The 17,164-nt window shown below is 45.2% G+C and overlaps 1 protein-coding gene across 2 annotated transcripts; it reads left to right on the plus strand.

Moving 5' to 3' along the window:
- Window positions 1–210: 210 nt before the first annotated feature.
- Window positions 211–16,810, plus strand: MRPL46 (mitochondrial ribosomal protein L46). 2 transcript variants are annotated; one of them, XM_040414176.1, is made up of 4 exons: window positions 211–454; window positions 8,239–8,431; window positions 14,697–14,867; window positions 16,516–16,810. In XM_040414176.1, the coding sequence occupies exons 1-4, from the start codon at window positions 239–241 to the stop codon at window positions 16,764–16,766; spliced, it is 831 nt and encodes a 276-aa protein (XP_040270110.1). In that variant the 5' UTR covers window positions 211–238; the 3' UTR covers window positions 16,767–16,810. The 2 variants fall into 2 exon arrangements, with proteins under 2 accessions (XP_040270110.1, XP_040270109.1); XM_040414175.1 differs by having other exon boundaries at window positions 217–454; window positions 14,694–14,867.
- Window positions 16,811–17,164: the final 354 nt, after the last annotated feature.

Genomic DNA, 17,164 nt, shown 5'->3' on the forward strand with positions numbered 1-17,164 from the left:
CAACCTTTGGACTAAACCATTTCTACTTAGAATAGTAGGGAGTAATAAAGTGACAACAAGAAACAGGGATTGTTCGGTTTGCACATAAATATGTTAATTGTACAAATGACTTCTTTTTTATTACGGAAGTTTCAAGGTTTACCTCACGTCAGAACATTCTATTTCCCGCTCCCCCCCGTAAAGGGCAGTCTGTGGAGCGGCGCTGTCAGTAGCGGCGGTGACATCACGTGTTCCCAATATGGCCGCGCCTGTAGGGAGGCTGCTGACCGGCGTGCTGTCATGTAGGGCACTGCTTTTACGGGCTTCGGTAGCGGGATGCAGGGGACTGGCCTCGGCGCCTGGGAGCTCCGGGTCTCCATGGAGGCTGCACGGAGCGGTGTGTTTGAAGAGGCCGGCAGTGGTGTCCCAGAGCAAGGCGGCCATTCAGCAGGAGGTCGATGAGCTGCTCCAGCAGGTACAGCAGTGTCAACCCTAAGTCCTTGTCTATAGCCTCGGTGTACTGCAGGCTGTTCTCCTCTGTTATCAGCCATTGTAGTGGGCCCCCACCTGTCCCTACAGCCAGGGGGCCCTGCTCTAACCTTTTATAACTATGGGGGTCATTTATCAAACTGGTGTGAAGTAGAACTGGCTTAGTTGCCCATAGCAACCAATCAGATTCCACCTTTTATTTATCACGGCTCCTTTGGAAAATGAAAGCTGGAATCTGATTGGTTGCTACGGGCAACTAAGGCAGTTGTACTTTACACCAGTTTGATCATTGATATAAATATATTATTATTCCTCATCATCTTATATTTTATTCTTCTCCAGTTTCTGTGATTATAAAGCCTGAACGGCTTAACCCCTTCCTGACTAGTGTTGAGCGAACTTCTGTTTTAAGTTCGGCGTCTAAAGTTCGGCTTCCGGTTAGTGGAGAATCCCGATATGGATTCCGAATTCCGTTGGGGTCCGTGGTAGCGGAATCAGTAATGGCCGATTATTGATTCCGCTACCACGTACCACAACGGAATTTGGAATCCATATCGGGATTCTCCGCTAACCGGACGCCGAACTTAAAACAGAAGTTCGCTCAACACTATTCCTGACATATGACGTAATAGTACGTCATGGCAGCAAGGGACTTGCCGCATTTTGACGTACTATTACGCCATGGTTATCGGGTGGGCACCGGAGCGTTGCACGCCCAATCACTGCAGGGGCCCGGACACGAAGCATCCGCAGAGGCAGCTTGTCCCTGCTTCCCACCAACTGCAGCGGCGGCCGGTCCATGCATCCCCCACCATCTGCAGCGGTGTCCGGCCACTTCCTCCCAGCATCGGCAGCCAGGTAGTATAAGAGGTCCGACGGCAAGCCGCCAAATTATATTTTTTCCCTGTATTCCCCCATAAGACGCATTACTTGAATGGAGTGAGTACTTGTAATTACACTATGTCACCGCTGCAAGTGAGACAACGGGCAGTGTAATGATCAGGAATCGGTACACATGTGGAGGTGCCGGGTGTAATACAGGCCGAACCGCATTCAGACTGCTTTTTGAAGCTCTCGTGCTGAGGTGTGCTATGTATTTCAGGAGTCAAATATATTTCCTTAACGCCTCCACACCGGCACTGGTAGGAGCTTGATCCCACCTCCCATGGACAGAAAACAGCAGAAGCCAAAATATAAAGAAACCTCCTCCAACCTACTCCAGTTTCCTGTCCCGCAGGACGGGTGGAAGCCTCGTCAGTGCGCTGGCTAAGAATTCTGATGCGCTCAGCCTAAGGATCCTTCCCCTTTTTGGGAGGGCTGAGCAGGGGACAGAGGCTTCGGGTGGAGCGTGGGCTCTCCTTCTCTGTCCCTAGGTGTAAGTCCCAGATCCCGGGCTGTACCTACCACTGTGTAGAGGGGATCAGCGCGTCTTGCAGGAGGAATCCTGTGACGAGCCGCATTGCCCTTCCTCGGCCAGCATAGATCGCGCTTTTGGCAGTGGCTGAAGTCACCCAGGCCGGCCGGAGGGGGCGTGACGTGCACTCGAAGCTGGCGTGGGGGCAGAGCCAATAAGAGCGGGGCGCAGAGTTTAAATATGGCTCTGCTTTCCCTGGAAAATGAAATGCTGAGGCAAGGATCCAGACCTGCTGATCCCTGCAAGGATGTCCTCCGCTGATGCCAACGCCCCACGCAGACCTGCTGATCCCTGCAAGGCCCTCAGCCCGGTAAGAGACCTCCTCCATTTGGGGTTGATGGATGATATGCTCCTATCCCGTGATCACTACCCGGGTGCTGGTGTGGGTCTAGTTCTAATATAATGTATATATTCTTTAGGTAAAAGGCTGGCCCTGTGAAATACTCGGGTGGTGAACCCACAAAAAAGAAGTGTGATGTGCAGAAAGGATGTCCCCCATTCTAGTAAAAAAAAAAACGCTATGTCCACGCTGTATGGAAAAGGTGGTAGCGGAAGAGTCACCATCTTTTATGAAAAACCTTAGAACCCTTATTAGGGACGAGGTCAATTCAGCAATAGACCAACGTATGGCACCCTCCTCTCCCCATCCATCTACTTCAAAATCCGTGGATCCTTCCTCGGACGTATTTGACTTGGATGAAGGAGAACTTTTCTCTGGTGACTCCGAAAATTTTTCGTTCCCAAAACAGATTAAAGAAGACTCAAAACACAAAAGAGTCTTCAGGTAAAAGGTGATCTTCTAGAGGCCGGGTAGAGGTTCTTATTCAACGCCGACTCTTTTTCCAAGAAGTCTCAATGACACCAGAAGTCCAGTAGGGGGCAGGCTGTTAGAGTTCAGCCAAGCTTGGGATTCTATAGGAGCCTCCCCCTGGGTCCTAAAGCAAAAAAGAATCAGGTCACAAAATAGAGTTCCGTTCCTGGTTAAGACAAATTCCAAGTCAACAGAGATTATTTCTAGGTGTACTCCTGGACACCCACCATCTATCTTCCTTTTTACCACAAGAAAAGCAAATCAACATGGTAGCTCGGAATCTTCCATTCCAGAAAGATTGCATCGATAAGAGACATTATGCGCTTGCTGGGACTCTTAACATTGACAATATCCTCCGTGAATTGGGCTCAGGCCCACACCAGGATCCTGCAGTCTTTCCTCCTGTCATCTTGGGACAAGGCACACAGTTCCCTAGAAAATTAAATAAAAATTCCATATCAAGTAAAAAAATAAATAAAGAAATCCCTAAGTTGGTGGATAGTGGAGAAACATCTACAAACAGGGGTGCAGTAGCGGCCAAAGAATCAGATTACAGTAACCACCGATGCAAGCAGCAAAGTTTGGCTTTAGTATCTTCAAACCTAAGAGAATTGACAGCTGTCTTCCAAGCATTCCTAAGCTTGAAACAATCTATCAAACACCACCATGTCAAGGTATTCTCGGACAATGCGACGACAGTGGCATATTTAAACAGTCAAGGAGGGACGAGAAGCAAACCCTTGGCGGTTGTCTCAAGAAGGATATTCGGATGGGGAGAGGAGAACCTAAAATCCATTTCAGCAGTTCACTTAAGAGGAAAAGAAAATATTTTAGCGGATTTTCTCAGCAGTCTCTAAGGCCTCTTTCACACTTGCGTTGTCCGGATCCGGCGTGTACTCCACTTGCCGGAATTACACTCCGGATCCGGAAAAACGCAAGTGTACTGAAAGCATTTGAAGACGGAACCGTCTTCCAAATGCGTTCAGTGTTACTATGGCACCCAGGACGCTATTAAAGTCCTGGCTGCCATAGTAGGAGCGGGGAGTGGGGGAGCGGTATACTTACAGTCCGTGCGGCTCCCGGGGCGCTCCAGAATGACGTCAGAGCGCCCCATGCGCATGGATGACGTGATCCATGTGATCACATGATCCATGCGCTTGGGGCGCCCTGACGTCACTCTGGAGCGCCCGGGGAGCCGCACGGACGGTAAGTACACTGCTCCCCCGCTCCCCACTACACTTTACCATGGCTGCCAGGACTTTAGCGTCCCGGCAGCCATGGTAACCACTCTGAAAAAGCTAAATGTCGGATGCGGCAATGCGCCGAAACGACGTTTAGCTTAAGGCCGGATCCGGATCAATGCCTTTCAATGGGCATTAATTCCGGATCCGGCCTTGCGGCAAGTGTTCCGGATTTTTGGCCGGAGCAAAAAGCGCAGCATGCTGCGGTATTTTCTCCGGCCAAAAAACGTTCCGTTCCGGAACTGAAGACATCCTGAAGACATCCTGAACGGATTTCTCTCCATTCAGAATGCATTAGGATAATCCTGATCAGGATTCTTCCGGCATAGAGCCCCGACGACGGAACTCTATGCCGGAAGACAACAACGCAGGTGTGAAAGAGCCCTCAGAGAAGAAGAATGGTCGTTAAATCAGAAGATCTTCAGTCGGATCACAGATGGGTGTGGACTTCCGATATTGGATCTGTTCGCATCAAGACAGAACAGGAAGGTAGAAACATTTTATTCCATCAGCCTCAAGGAGAATCTAAATCAAATAGATGCTACCATGGCCCAGAGGTCTTCTCTACGCATTTCCACCATTCTCTCAGATTGCAAGGACTCTGAAGATACAAGAAGAAGAGGCACAAGTTATGATTGCCACCTATTGTTCCCCCTGCTTCAGAACCTTGGTTTCTGCCTCAGATTCCGGACCTTCTCCATCAGGGTCCGGCCCTTTATCCTAACATTCAACATCTACACTTAGCGGCTTGGAGGCTGAATGGATCTTTTTAAAAGAAAAGGGGTTTTCTGAGGCTGACATATCGACCTTGCTACATAGTAGGAAGCAGATCACTTCCAAAATGTATCTGTGAACTTGGAAAGCTTTCCTGTTATTTGCGGGTGAGCGTTGGGATCCTCAGAGTAGTTTGAATATAAGCCTGATTTTAGAGTTCTTGCAAACTGGATTTGATAAGGGGCTCAGGACCAGCACCCTAAAGCCTCTTTCACACAGGCGTTGCGGGAAAATGTGCGGGTGCGTTACGGGAACACCTGCGATTTTTTTTATTTTTTTTTTATTTTATTTTATTTTTTTTTTAATTTTTCGCGCGAGTGCAAAACATTGTAATGTGTTTTGCACTCGCGTGAGAAAAATCGCACATGTTTGGTACATAAACCCGAACTACTTCACAGCTTGGGATCGGTGTTCTGTAGATTGTATTATTTTCCCTTATAACATGGTTATAAGGGAAAATAATAGCATTCTGAATACAGAATGCATAGTGAAATAGCGCTGGAGGGGTTAAAAAAGAAATAAATAATAATTTAACTCACCTTAATCCACTTGCTGGCGCTGCCGGCATCTCGTCTGTCTCCTTCTTTGCTGAACAGGACCTGTGGTGAGCATTCATTCCAGGACCTGTGGTGACGTCACTCCGGTCATCACATGATCCATCACCATGGTAAAAGATCATGTGATGACCGGAGTGACGTCACCACAGGTCCTGGAATGAATGCTCACCACAGGTCCTGTTCAGCAAAGGAGACAGAAGGAGATGCCAGGCTGCGCGAGCAAGTGGATTAAGGTGAGTTAAATTTTTGTAAAAAAATGTTTAACCCCTCCATCCCTAATTTACTTAGAATTCTGTATTCAGAATGCTATTATTTTCCCTTATAACCATGTTATAAGGGAAAATAATAATGATCGGGTCTCCATCCCGATCGTCTCCTAGCAACCGTGCGTGAAAATCGCACCGCATCCGCACTTGCTTGCGGATGCTTGCGATTTTCACGCAGCCCCATTCACTTCGATGGGGCCTGCGTTGTGTGAAAAACGCAGAATATAGAACATGCTGCGATTTTCACGCAACGCACAAGTGATGCGTGAAAATCACCGCTCATGTGAACAGCCCCATAGAAATGAATGGGTCGGTATTCAGTGCGGGTGCAATGCGTTCAACTCGCGCATCGCATCCGCACGGAATACTCGCCCGTGTGAAAGGGGTCTAAAAGTTCAAGTATCGGCCCTTAGTGCTTTTTTGGACATCAGGGTGGCAGAAATCCCCCTAGTCGGGAGATTCCTTAACTGCGCAAGCAGGCTATGTCCTTCCTTCTTTGTAAAAGTTCCCCCTGGGATCTAAACCTGGTCCTCTCTGCTCTAAAGTCCATGTCCTTTGAGCCTCTTTCGGAGAGATCCCTAAGATTGACGCTAAAAACCACCTTTCTTATCGCTATAACCATGGCTAGGAGGGTGGGGGGAGATCCAGGCCCTTTCCTGTAAGCAAACCTCACTGTTTTGTATGATAGGGTGATTCTTAGACTCTCCCCTGCTTTCCTTCCAAAGGTTTTCTCGACGTTTCATTGCCAGCAGGAAATTGTTTTACCATCCTTTTGCACTTCTTCAGATCAGGAAATAATGTTTCATCATCTAGAGTCAGGGGTTCTCTTCTACAGTACCTTGAGGCTACAGATTCCTTTAGAACAGGGATGGCTGACCTGAGGCTCTCCAGCTGTTATAAAACTACAACTCCCACCATGCCCTGCTGTAGGCTGATAGCTGTAGGCAGTGTGAGCATGCTGGGAGTTGTAGTTTTGCAACAGCTGGAGAGCCTCAGGTTGGCCATCCCTGCTTTAGAAAGTCTGTTCATCTTCAGGTTTCAGGAAAGAAATGGGGGTCTTGGAGCCTCTAAGGCTTCAATAGCCAGATGGATAAAATAAACCATCGTCCTGTGTTATAAAGAGAAGAGGATTTCTCCTCCCTTAGGGTTGAAGGCCCGTTCCACTAGGGCTCTGTCCACCTCTTGGGCAGAAAGAGGAGCGGCTGCTGTGGATCAGATATGTAAGGCTGCCACAAGGTCCAACTCCATGACCACCTTCAGGCATTATAAACTTGATGTTATGGCTAACCAGGATCTGGCGTTTGGACGGAAAGTCCTTTCAGCTTTGGTCCCTCCCTAAAAAAAAAAACAACAAAAAAAAAAAAAAAACCTTCTCTGAAAATCTATCAGTGATGGTGTGGAGGCGTTAGGGAAAAATCACAATTCCTCTTAGCGGTAACTTGATTTCCCGTAGCCTCCACAACAGCACTGGGGTCCGTCTCCCCCCCCCCCCCCCCCCTTCCCCCAAAAAAAAAAATTACCAAAAATTTTGTACGTAGACTTTTCACATATATAGTTTTGGGTCCTATTCACAGTTTATTTATATTCTTTTGTTATCATTTATCTTCGGTTCTCTGTTATTAACTGGAGGAGGTGTCTTTATTTTGGCTTCTGCTGTTGTTTCCTGTCCATGGGAGGCGGGATCAAGCTCCTATCTGTGCCGTTGTGAAGGCTACTGGAAATCAAATTACCGGTAAGAGTAATTGTCATCTTTCTAGTTCTCTACCGTTTAGCTCCAAAATGGCATATTGGACAGGGTAGAAGTTGACTCTCTAGGTCAGTGGTGGCCAGATAGTAGATGATGACCGCGTTCACATGATGGACTTTTCATCGTATGTCAGTGTGTAATCAGTGCAGTTATCTGGTCCTTTAAGGTTGATTGTCCATTTCTAGGATAGGCTTGATTTTTGGCAACCCTGCCAACCAACTATTTGAAAAGGGCTGCTCCAGCAAGCACTGCGCCCCCTTCATTATTTACCAGGCACAGCTCTGTCTCTTAGTAGCGGCTGTGCCTGTTTTCACAGCTTGGTCCCATTGACTTGAACAGGACAACGCTGTGGTGAACTGTCAGGGTGGTTTCACACTTCTCGTCTGCAGGTTTTTATGGACCAAAAAAGGCCACAGCCATAAGTTACATGCTGGCCAGACGGAAATTATAAAATGAAGTGGCATTTTAACAACATTTCTTGGCATTTTTTGGTCTTTCTAAGAAAAATAAAGCATGAAAATACAAGTGAAACTGTGTAACTGAAAAACTCCATGCCAAAAGATGTTTTCAAACACAATATGAATTTTATGTTTTTTTTTTTTTACAAGCCAAATAAACCGTAAAAATACATAGAGCAGAAACCTTATGCCAGGCACTACTAAAAGTACAAGGCTGTTTCTGGTAAAGAATGAAGGGGACTAGGTTCGTCTATGGGGGCTCTATACTTCTATCTGTATTCCTTTGACTAGAGTGTTTTCTTAAGAACATCTTGGGGGCTCTGTCACTGTTTCCATTCTCCTTTCATCTGCCTAGACACATACAGTGATCTGGTCAGAGTTGAATTCCAGAAACTGCTGTAATAATAAGGCCAGCGTAACCCAGGGGCCATTTTTCAGAACATTGACAATAGTATTAAAGGTCATTCACTAATCAGTTGTGGGCGTTCCTCATATATTTTAGATTGACCTGGAGAAAAGTTTCTATTCAGATCATGAGCTCCAGCTTATGAAAGATGCAGAGCGTCTGCGGAGGAAGCAGTCTGACCTGTATGATTCTGATGAAGAGGAGGAGCAGGACATCGTGATGGCACAAGACCTGGAAGATACATGGGAACAAAAATGGAAGCAAATGAAACTGGCTCCAAGAGTAACAGGTAGTGCCATGAGTGTTTTCTAGAGGTTCAGTAGGATGGCCGAAATATGACGAGGAAAAACTTAAAGCAACTCTCCAGTCAGGAGCTCAAAAAAGATATGTAAGTCAGTACCTACAGTCCGTGATCACCTGCTGTTTATTTTTCCTAGATCTTGCTCCATGGCTTCTTTTAGCTCAGCTCCATTTGTGGAGAGCTGGGATTGGTGACTACAGGTTAGTTACAGTGCCTAGTCTGCGGTACTGTAGTCCAAGACACTCCTCCTGCTTCATCATTGGTTCAGACTGTTGCTCTGCAGAAGCCTAAACCAATAAGATGATGGGCGGGACACGTCTTCAACTCCATGTAGCTAAACTGTAGGCATAGATCACAGCACTACCCTAATGGAGCTGAGCTAAAACAAATCTACTCAAGGAACAATATCTGATCATCCTCTGTAGAAGCTGACTTGCGTCTTGCATATCATTTTTGGGCTCCTGACTGGAGGGTCACTAAGAAAGTAACATTCTAGGAAAACTTTGCCACATTCTGAAATATACACTCTTCATGTTACTGGTGAGTACTGCCCTCAATTTCCAATGTCTTTCACACACACCACAAAGTGGTCAAGTACGGTTACCTAAGAAAATGGACATCTCCTCATGTATCTCAAAATCCTAACTCCAAGATGTCTTGCTGTTCTTAACAGCATTTAGAAAGGTAAGAAAATAGCTTTCCAGCTACCCCATGGGCCATAGACACAATGGTCAGAAGAAAACCTCATTGACTTCTATGGGAGAGTTTTCTAGGCATGCTGTGTGACCTGTGCAGAGGTCATTGTACATGGAAAGAATAGATAAGCTGTGACAATTACCTAGTGGATCCTGTCTTATCTATACACAGAGGTGATATCATTACAGGCAGGATTAGAATGACAGATAAGCAGACAACTGCAGTAAAGTGACCTGTACAGGCCAAGTAGTGGCTCCTATTAGGCTTAGTGGCCAGTGCAAAAACTGCAGAATTTTATGGTTTTTGTTTAATTATAGATATTGACATGGAAAACCAAACCTAACATCCCCAACAATTCTTTAACCCCTTTCAGACATGTGACGTACTATGACATAGAAGTGGTTTGCGGCGGATAAAGGAGCGCATTAAGTCTCCGTGCTGCTGTGGCGGGGACCCGATGCGTGACGAGGCAGCCCAATGCCTTGCACAGCATCGGGACCTGCCTTCTACGGGTGCCAAGGAGATCCAGCCTCAGGCTGGGTCTCCTAGGCAACCTGTTAGTGTATGACTCAGTGTCATACACTAACAGGCAATTCATTACAATACAGATGTATTGTAATGCATTGCAGAGGGGATCAGACCCCCAAAATTTGAAGTCTCAGAGTGGGACAGAAATAAAGTGTAACAAAAAAAAGTAAAAAAAAAAAAAAGTGTTTGACACATTAGGTATTGCCACGTCCATAACGACCGGCTATATAAATATATCACATGATCCACCCTGTCTGATAAACACCATAAAAAAAAGTGTAAAAAAAAAAAAAAAAGCAAATTGTCACCTTACATCACAAAAATTGCAACATCAAGTGATCAAAAAGGCATATGCCCCCCAAAATAGTACCAATCAAACCGTCCCCTCATCCCACAAAATATGAGACCCTACCTAAGACAATCGGTCAAAAAATAAAAAATCTATGGCTCTCAGACTATGGAGTCACCAAAAAAAATCTTTGTTTCAAAAATGCTACTGTGTAAAACTTAAATAAGAAAAAGTATACATATTCGGTATTGCCACGTCCGTAATGATCTGCTCTATAAAAATATCACATGACCTAATCCCCCAGGTGAACGCTGTAAAAATAAATAAAAACTGTGCCAAAATTAACAATTTACTTTTTGGGAACTTCTACTGTAAGGGTGCATCAGGGGGGCTTCAAATGGGACATGACATCTAAAAACCAGTCCAGCAAGATCTGCCTTCCAAAAACCATATGGCGTTCTTTTTCTGCTGCATCCTGCCGTGTGTCCTTACATCAGTTTACGACCAAATATTGAGTTTTGTTTGGCTGTTAACTCTTGATGTGTTAAAGAAAAAAATGGATTAAAATGGAAAATCTGCTAAACAAAAGTGAAATTTAGAAATTTCATCTCCATTTTCCTTTTAATTCTTGTGGAACACCTAAAGGCCTCTTTCACACAGGCATCCCAGCTTTGCTCCGGTTGCATCGCGTGTGCATTTTGGGAAACCCGCGCGAGTAGGCACTGTTTTGACTGCGATTGCTTTTCCGATGTTCAGTTTTTTTCTGTGCGAGTGCAATGCGTTTTGCACGCACGTGAGAAAAAACTGTATGTGGTACTCATACCCGAACTTCTTCACTGAAGTTTTATTATTTTCCCTTATAACACGGTTATAAAGAAAAATAGCATTCTTAATACAGAATGCCTACTAAAATGTGCCTTGAGGGGTTAAAAAAATAAAAATAAATTAACTCCCTTCATCCACTTGTTTGTGCAGCCGGCATAACCTTCTTTCAGGAACTGTAAAAGGAGCTCTGATCACGTGGTGAGTGCGGTGACGTCAGCGCAGGTCCTGCTGAAAGAAGAATCTTCATTCAGAAGGACCTGCACTGACGTCACCGCACTCACCACGTGATCAGATGTCCTTTTGCAGGTCCTAGAAGAAGACGACTATGCCGGCTGCGCCAACAAGTGGATGAGGTGAGTTAATCCTTTTTTTTTTTTTTAACCCCTGAATGGACATTTTTACAAAGCATTCTGTATTAAGAATGCTATTATTTTCCTTTATAACCATGTTATAAGGGAAAATAATAGTGATTAGACTTTAATGGGCTTGTTCATCCCTATCATCTCCTAGCAACCATGCATAAAAAATCGCACCGCATCCGCACTTGCTTGCGATTTTCACGCAGACCCATACATTTCTATGGGGTTGTGTTGCGTGAAAAAACACAGAATATAGATCCTGCTGCGATTTTCATGCAATGCACAAGTGATGCGTGAAAATCACCACTCATCTGCACAGCGAAGTGAATGGGTCCGGATTCAGTGCGGGTGCAATGTGTTGACCTCACGCATTGCACCCGCGCAGATTTCTTGCCCGTGTGAAAGGGGCCAAAGGGTTAAGAAAGTTTGTAAAATCAGTTTTAAGGAACTTAGTAGTTTCTACAATGGGGTCATTTATGGGGGCTTTCTACTAGAGTTGTTGCGATACCAAATTTTTGATTCGGTTTCGATACCATGAAAAAGTATTGCGATACTCGATACCATTCGATACCACGCGAAAAAAATAAACAAAAAAAGCCACGTGCATTCCTCATTTTTAAAAATGGCGAATCGCGCAGTTTTTATTTTATTTTTTCTGTTCCGGCATTCACCACCTAGATTTTTTTTTTTTATATTTTAATAGTTTGGACTTTTCTGACGTGGCGATGTAATATGTTTATTTATATATTTTATATGTGAAATTGGGAAAAGGGGGGTGATTTATACTTCATATTTTAGTGTTTTTTGTTTTTTTTTCACTTTTTATTTAATAACTATTTCCCCCCTTAGGGGCTAGAACCTGGGATCTTTCATCCCTTTTCCTATTCACCCTGATAGATCTCTATCAGGGTGAATAGGACTCCACACTGTCCCTGCTGCTCTGTGCTTTGTGCACACAGCATCAGGGATGTTACCATGGCAACCAGGGCTTCTGTAGCGTCCTGGCTGCCATGGTAACCGATCGGAGCCCCAGGCTTACACAGCTGGGGCTCCGATCAGAAGCTGCCACTGCACCACCAATGAGGGGGAGTGGAGAGGTCCCTGTGGCCACTGCCACCAATGATTTTAATACTGGAGGGTTGAGAGGGGCCGGCGCACTGTGCCACCAATGATTTTAATGGGATGGGGGGATTGAGGGGGGGGGCACACTGCACCACCAATGATTTTACCCCTTTATACAGGAGGCGGGTACTAGCAGATCAGCGGCAGTTAACTGCCGCTGATCGCAGCTCCCTGTCAGGGGCAGGGTGCCGGCAATGCGATTCTGCTGCCGGCACCCGCCTCCTGTATGTGTTAAAGACTGACTACTGTATATGAGTCCAGACTTTCACTATTAGGCCACACAGAGCGGCGCCCAGCGATGTCTCAGAACTCACCATTTAGTCCTGGGCGCCGCTCCGTTCGCCCGCAGTGCCCCATTACTGTCTCCTCTCCTGCTCCACATGCTGCTGATTACTATCGGAGCGATGGGAGGAGACATCAGCTTCACTAGTGGGCGTTCCTTCTCCCTGGCTGTAGCGCTGTCCAATCGCAGCGCAGGGAAAAGGAACGCCCACTAGTGAAGCTGATGTCTCCTCCCATCGCTCCGATAGTAATCCTATCATTGGTGGCGCAGTGCGCCCGCCCCTCCTCCGCCCCCCTCTTCTCATTGCCGCCCCTCCTCCACCCCCTCTCTTCTCATTGCCGCCCCTCCTCCGCCCCTCTCTTCTCATTGCCGCCCCTCCTCCGCCCCTCTCTTCTCATTGGTGGCAGCGGCAGCAGCACAGGGGGAGGGAGGACAGCTTCCTTCTCCCCGTGCTGCTGAGAGAGAACATGAGCGCGCCGATAGCAGCGCGCTCATGTTCAGAGATACTAGACTGCGCAGAAGCGCAGCCCAGTATCGAAAAAACGGAAATCCCGGTATCGTATCGATACCGGGACAAAAGTATCGATTGGGTATCGAAATTTCGATACCCGCAACAACCCTACTTTCTACTATGTAAGCCCCACAAAGTGACGTCAGAAATGGTGCTTAAAAAGTGGGTTTTGGAAATTTTCGTAAAAATTTTAAGATTTACTTCTAAACTTCTAAGCTTTCTAACGTCCTAAAAAAATAAAATGACATTTCCAAAATGATGCCAACATAAAGTAGACATATGGGAAATGTTAAGTAATAAATATTTTATGAGGTATCACTTTCTGTTTTAAAAGCGGAGAAATTGAAATTTCGAAAATTGTAAATTTTTCAATTTTTTTTTTTTTTGTCAATTTGGGATTTTTTTTCATAAAAAATAAAGGTAAAATATATTGACTAAAGTTTATGACTATCATGAAGGACAATGTGTCAAGAGAAAACATTCTCAGAATGGCTTGGATACATAATCCAAAGCTATTACCACATAAAGTGACGCATGTCAGATTTGCAAAAAAGGGCGAAAACTGGCCCGGTGTAGAAGGGGTTAAAAATATATTTAACATAAAAACGTGATTAAAAAAATGTCATTTTCTGATGACACATTTTTATAAAAATGAATCTGTCACCTTCCCAAAGCTCTATTAAGTACAGTACCATATGAATAGCATTGCTGCCCCTGACTCTCATTCACCAGTTTGTATGTGGTTACTTGCCCCCCCTTCCCTCACTGTGCGCCCACAAACAGCGCTGTAATACACTGAGAGGACTGCTGAGCGTGCATGCATAGTACACTCGAGGAGTCCTCTCTGTATTTCAGTGTCTGTTTGCAGTCACATGGCAACTGATGGGGGTAAGTACCGATATATAAATGAGTGATCTAGACTTTTCACATAGTACTGTACTTTGTAGGGATTGGGGTAGGTGACAGATTCACTTTAAACATTGTATAAAAGTCATCCAAACGCAGCAGTCTTGGTGGACCTGTTTGGCCATCCTACGTGTTACGGGGCCTACTGATGGCAGACGAAGAGAAATCAACATGCTTCTCCTCTGTTCCTGGGACAGATCCACTTCTGGCAGCAGCTTATTCTGCTCTTCCCCTTGGCATAGCATGTATGTTTATAGTGGAGGAAGTCTCCTTTGTAAGGCCAGATTAAGGAGGAGGAGAGAAAATAGACGCCTCCGGGGTACAATAAAGGCTTGATACTCGGGGCAATGTGCATGAGCGAGCAGTTTGCTGTACTTAAATGTTAGTGGGCAATGATGGTGAACAATTGCCCCCTCTATGTGGATGAATGATTGCTATTACGATCATTCTTCCCTATACACAAATCATTGTCAGCAGCTGAATAGAGCAATACGCTGCTGACAAACAATGATTCTGTGTGACACAAAGGACAGATGCACCTGTGTTTACACAGGGCAATTATCAGGAATGTGCACTCATATGATATTTTGTTCCTGATAATTGTCTTGATAATCTCTCCATGTAAGTGGGCCCTAACGACTTACCATAGATGGCATACGTCTGCCATGCTCAGTGTACGGTATCATCATTTGGACAGTCTGTGCATGATTACTGTTTCCTGTTGGTTACAGAAGCAGATGAAAAGAATGATCGGACATCACTCAACAGGAAACTAGAAAATAATTTAGTCCTACTGGTTAAAGAGAAGATTGGCAATGAAGATATCTGGATGTTCCCTCAGATTGAGTGGGTGGCTGGAGAAACAATGAGGCAGACGGCAGAGCGAGCCCTTTCGGACTTGTCAGGTATGTTCTTGATCTCGGCCTTTGCCTGTCCCATCATTCTCAAGCAGCGGTTCTGAACATTCCTAAGCCACATACCCTCTACTCAAACAAATTGCATCAGAGTACCCCCAAGGGTAAAGTCATACATGAACACGGTCTGAGCACCCCCTAGGGCACATGTACCAGACAGTGAGGCCAACATACCAGCAAATGATCATCAGCACTGGACAATTCTGGTGGAAGTTCTGGGAGGAAATTGAAGGGGTTGTCTCACTTAGAACATTAGTATATATGTTAAATAGAACGCCATGATAAAGAACTTCCTAATATACTTCTTCATACAATGTTGTCTCCTCCCCTGGTAAAGGGTCATTTTATAGTCCTTTATGCACTGCTCACTGTCAGGGGTTGGCCGCGTCTGCTTAGTTGGTTGTGAAGCACCGGCTTCTGTATTGGCAGAGATCGCGGGAGCGAGCGCCCATAGCCGCTTATGCGCAGTAGCTCCCTACCACCCCATGTACTGTGAGCTGCTCCTGGCAATGGCAGGATCCTGGAAGCAGTACAAAAGAGGGAGGCAAGCAAGTGAAGCCTCCGGGGTGCTGCACCAAGACTGCTGTTTTCCTCAGCAGACAGAAGGTGCTTTTGACTCATTATCCTCAGGAGTGCGCACACCCAAAGGGTGGTGTTACTGCGTCCCAGCACCACTAGTCACACTAACAGGCACCACCCCCTAGAGTGCTGAAAGTCCTGCACTGAAGAACAGAAGAGATGAGACAACCCCTTTAAGAGAACAGTGGGGGGCACCATAGCAAGTATATAACCGCAATATCTAAACTCAACGTTTTATAAATGATTGTGATCTCCAATGTGAACGCACAGGACAACCCCTTTAAGTCTTGCGTGAAAGTGCAGGGCAACAAATAAGAACTGCCCTTATAGCCAATAATATAAATCATAACTTTTTATATTCAGCCATTCACTGTATTGTTGGACTAGGTTCCGGACCAGGTCCATGAAGATTATGCACTAAAGTTTTAGAAATAGTAAAATCTAGCTCCAGGGCTAGACAGTTTAGACAAGACTCCAGAATAACGGAGGGTTGAGCAGTGTGAAGATCAGCCCCAGTGCTCGATGCCCATTTACCCATTTGTTGGCACCCATAAGGTTACGGTCACCAGGATGGATGTCCTGCAGCGGCGTTTACACACGCAGGTCAATTTACTCTGCAGATTTTTTTCCGTGGCTTACAGATAAAATCTCATCCATGTTGCTGGATCTGTAAAACTCTGCATATTCTGCTTGCAAATCCACATTGTTTATGCCACCTGTTGTCAAATATGGCTCCCGCTGACAGTGTGGCGTGCATGGGCACTGGCCAGCTTTCTGCCATCAGGGAAAACAAGGATCAGGCATGTTGGATCTTAACATCCAAATGCATTGTTCAGTGGCAGATGATCATTGCCACAAACGTCTTGATGCAGAATATCTCTTGTCCTTTGGTTGCACGTTTTTATGGAACTCCCAGGAGCTAGCCGTTACCTTTTATGTCTATGGCCTGGTGTTCCTAAAAATGTTATACATTGCTGTAAGATCTCTGTAGAAATGGTAGATCTCATCGCTGCTAGAGTTTCTAATATATATATATATAATTCTTTTCTTCTCTCCCCAGATAATCGCGTTGAGGCTCATTTCTTAGGAAATGCTCCTTGTGGCTTTTACAAGTACAAGTTCCCAAAAACGATGCGAAATGAAGATATAGTAGGAGCCAAGGTGTTCTTTTTCAAAGCTCTGCTCAAGGGTAAATCCTCGCTCACAAATCAGAAGAAAAGAGACTATGTTTGGGTTTGCAAGGATGAATTAAAGGACTATTTAAAGCCAGCTTATCTATTGGAAGTGAATAAGTTTGTAATAGAAATCTAATCCAGCCGTGTAAATATGCTAATAAAAACTTTTTGTATGACTAAGAAAATTACGTGTTACATGATTACATTACTACTTTGTGACGTTTTCTGAAATCCTGTCTTCTTAAAGGGGTTGTCAAAGATTACAGAAACATGGCTGCTTTCTTTCAAAAACCGCACTTACTTGTCCACGGATCGTCTGACATTGCAGCTCAATCCTATTGAAGTGAATATGGAAAAGATGCAATACCATATACAACCTGTGAGCAGAAGTGGTATTGTTTTTGGAAGAAAGCAGCCATGTTTTTCTAATCCTGGACAACCCCTTTAAATCCATCCTTTGATGAACTATATATATTTTTTGTTACATGGATTAACAAAGCTGATCACTGGATGTCTTGCTGCCGGGACCCCTGG

The sequence above is a fragment of the Bufo bufo genome, chromosome 1 (genome assembly GCF_905171765.1).
Source record: "Bufo bufo chromosome 1, aBufBuf1.1, whole genome shotgun sequence".
Lineage (NCBI taxonomy): Eukaryota > Metazoa > Chordata > Amphibia > Anura > Bufonidae > Bufo > Bufo bufo.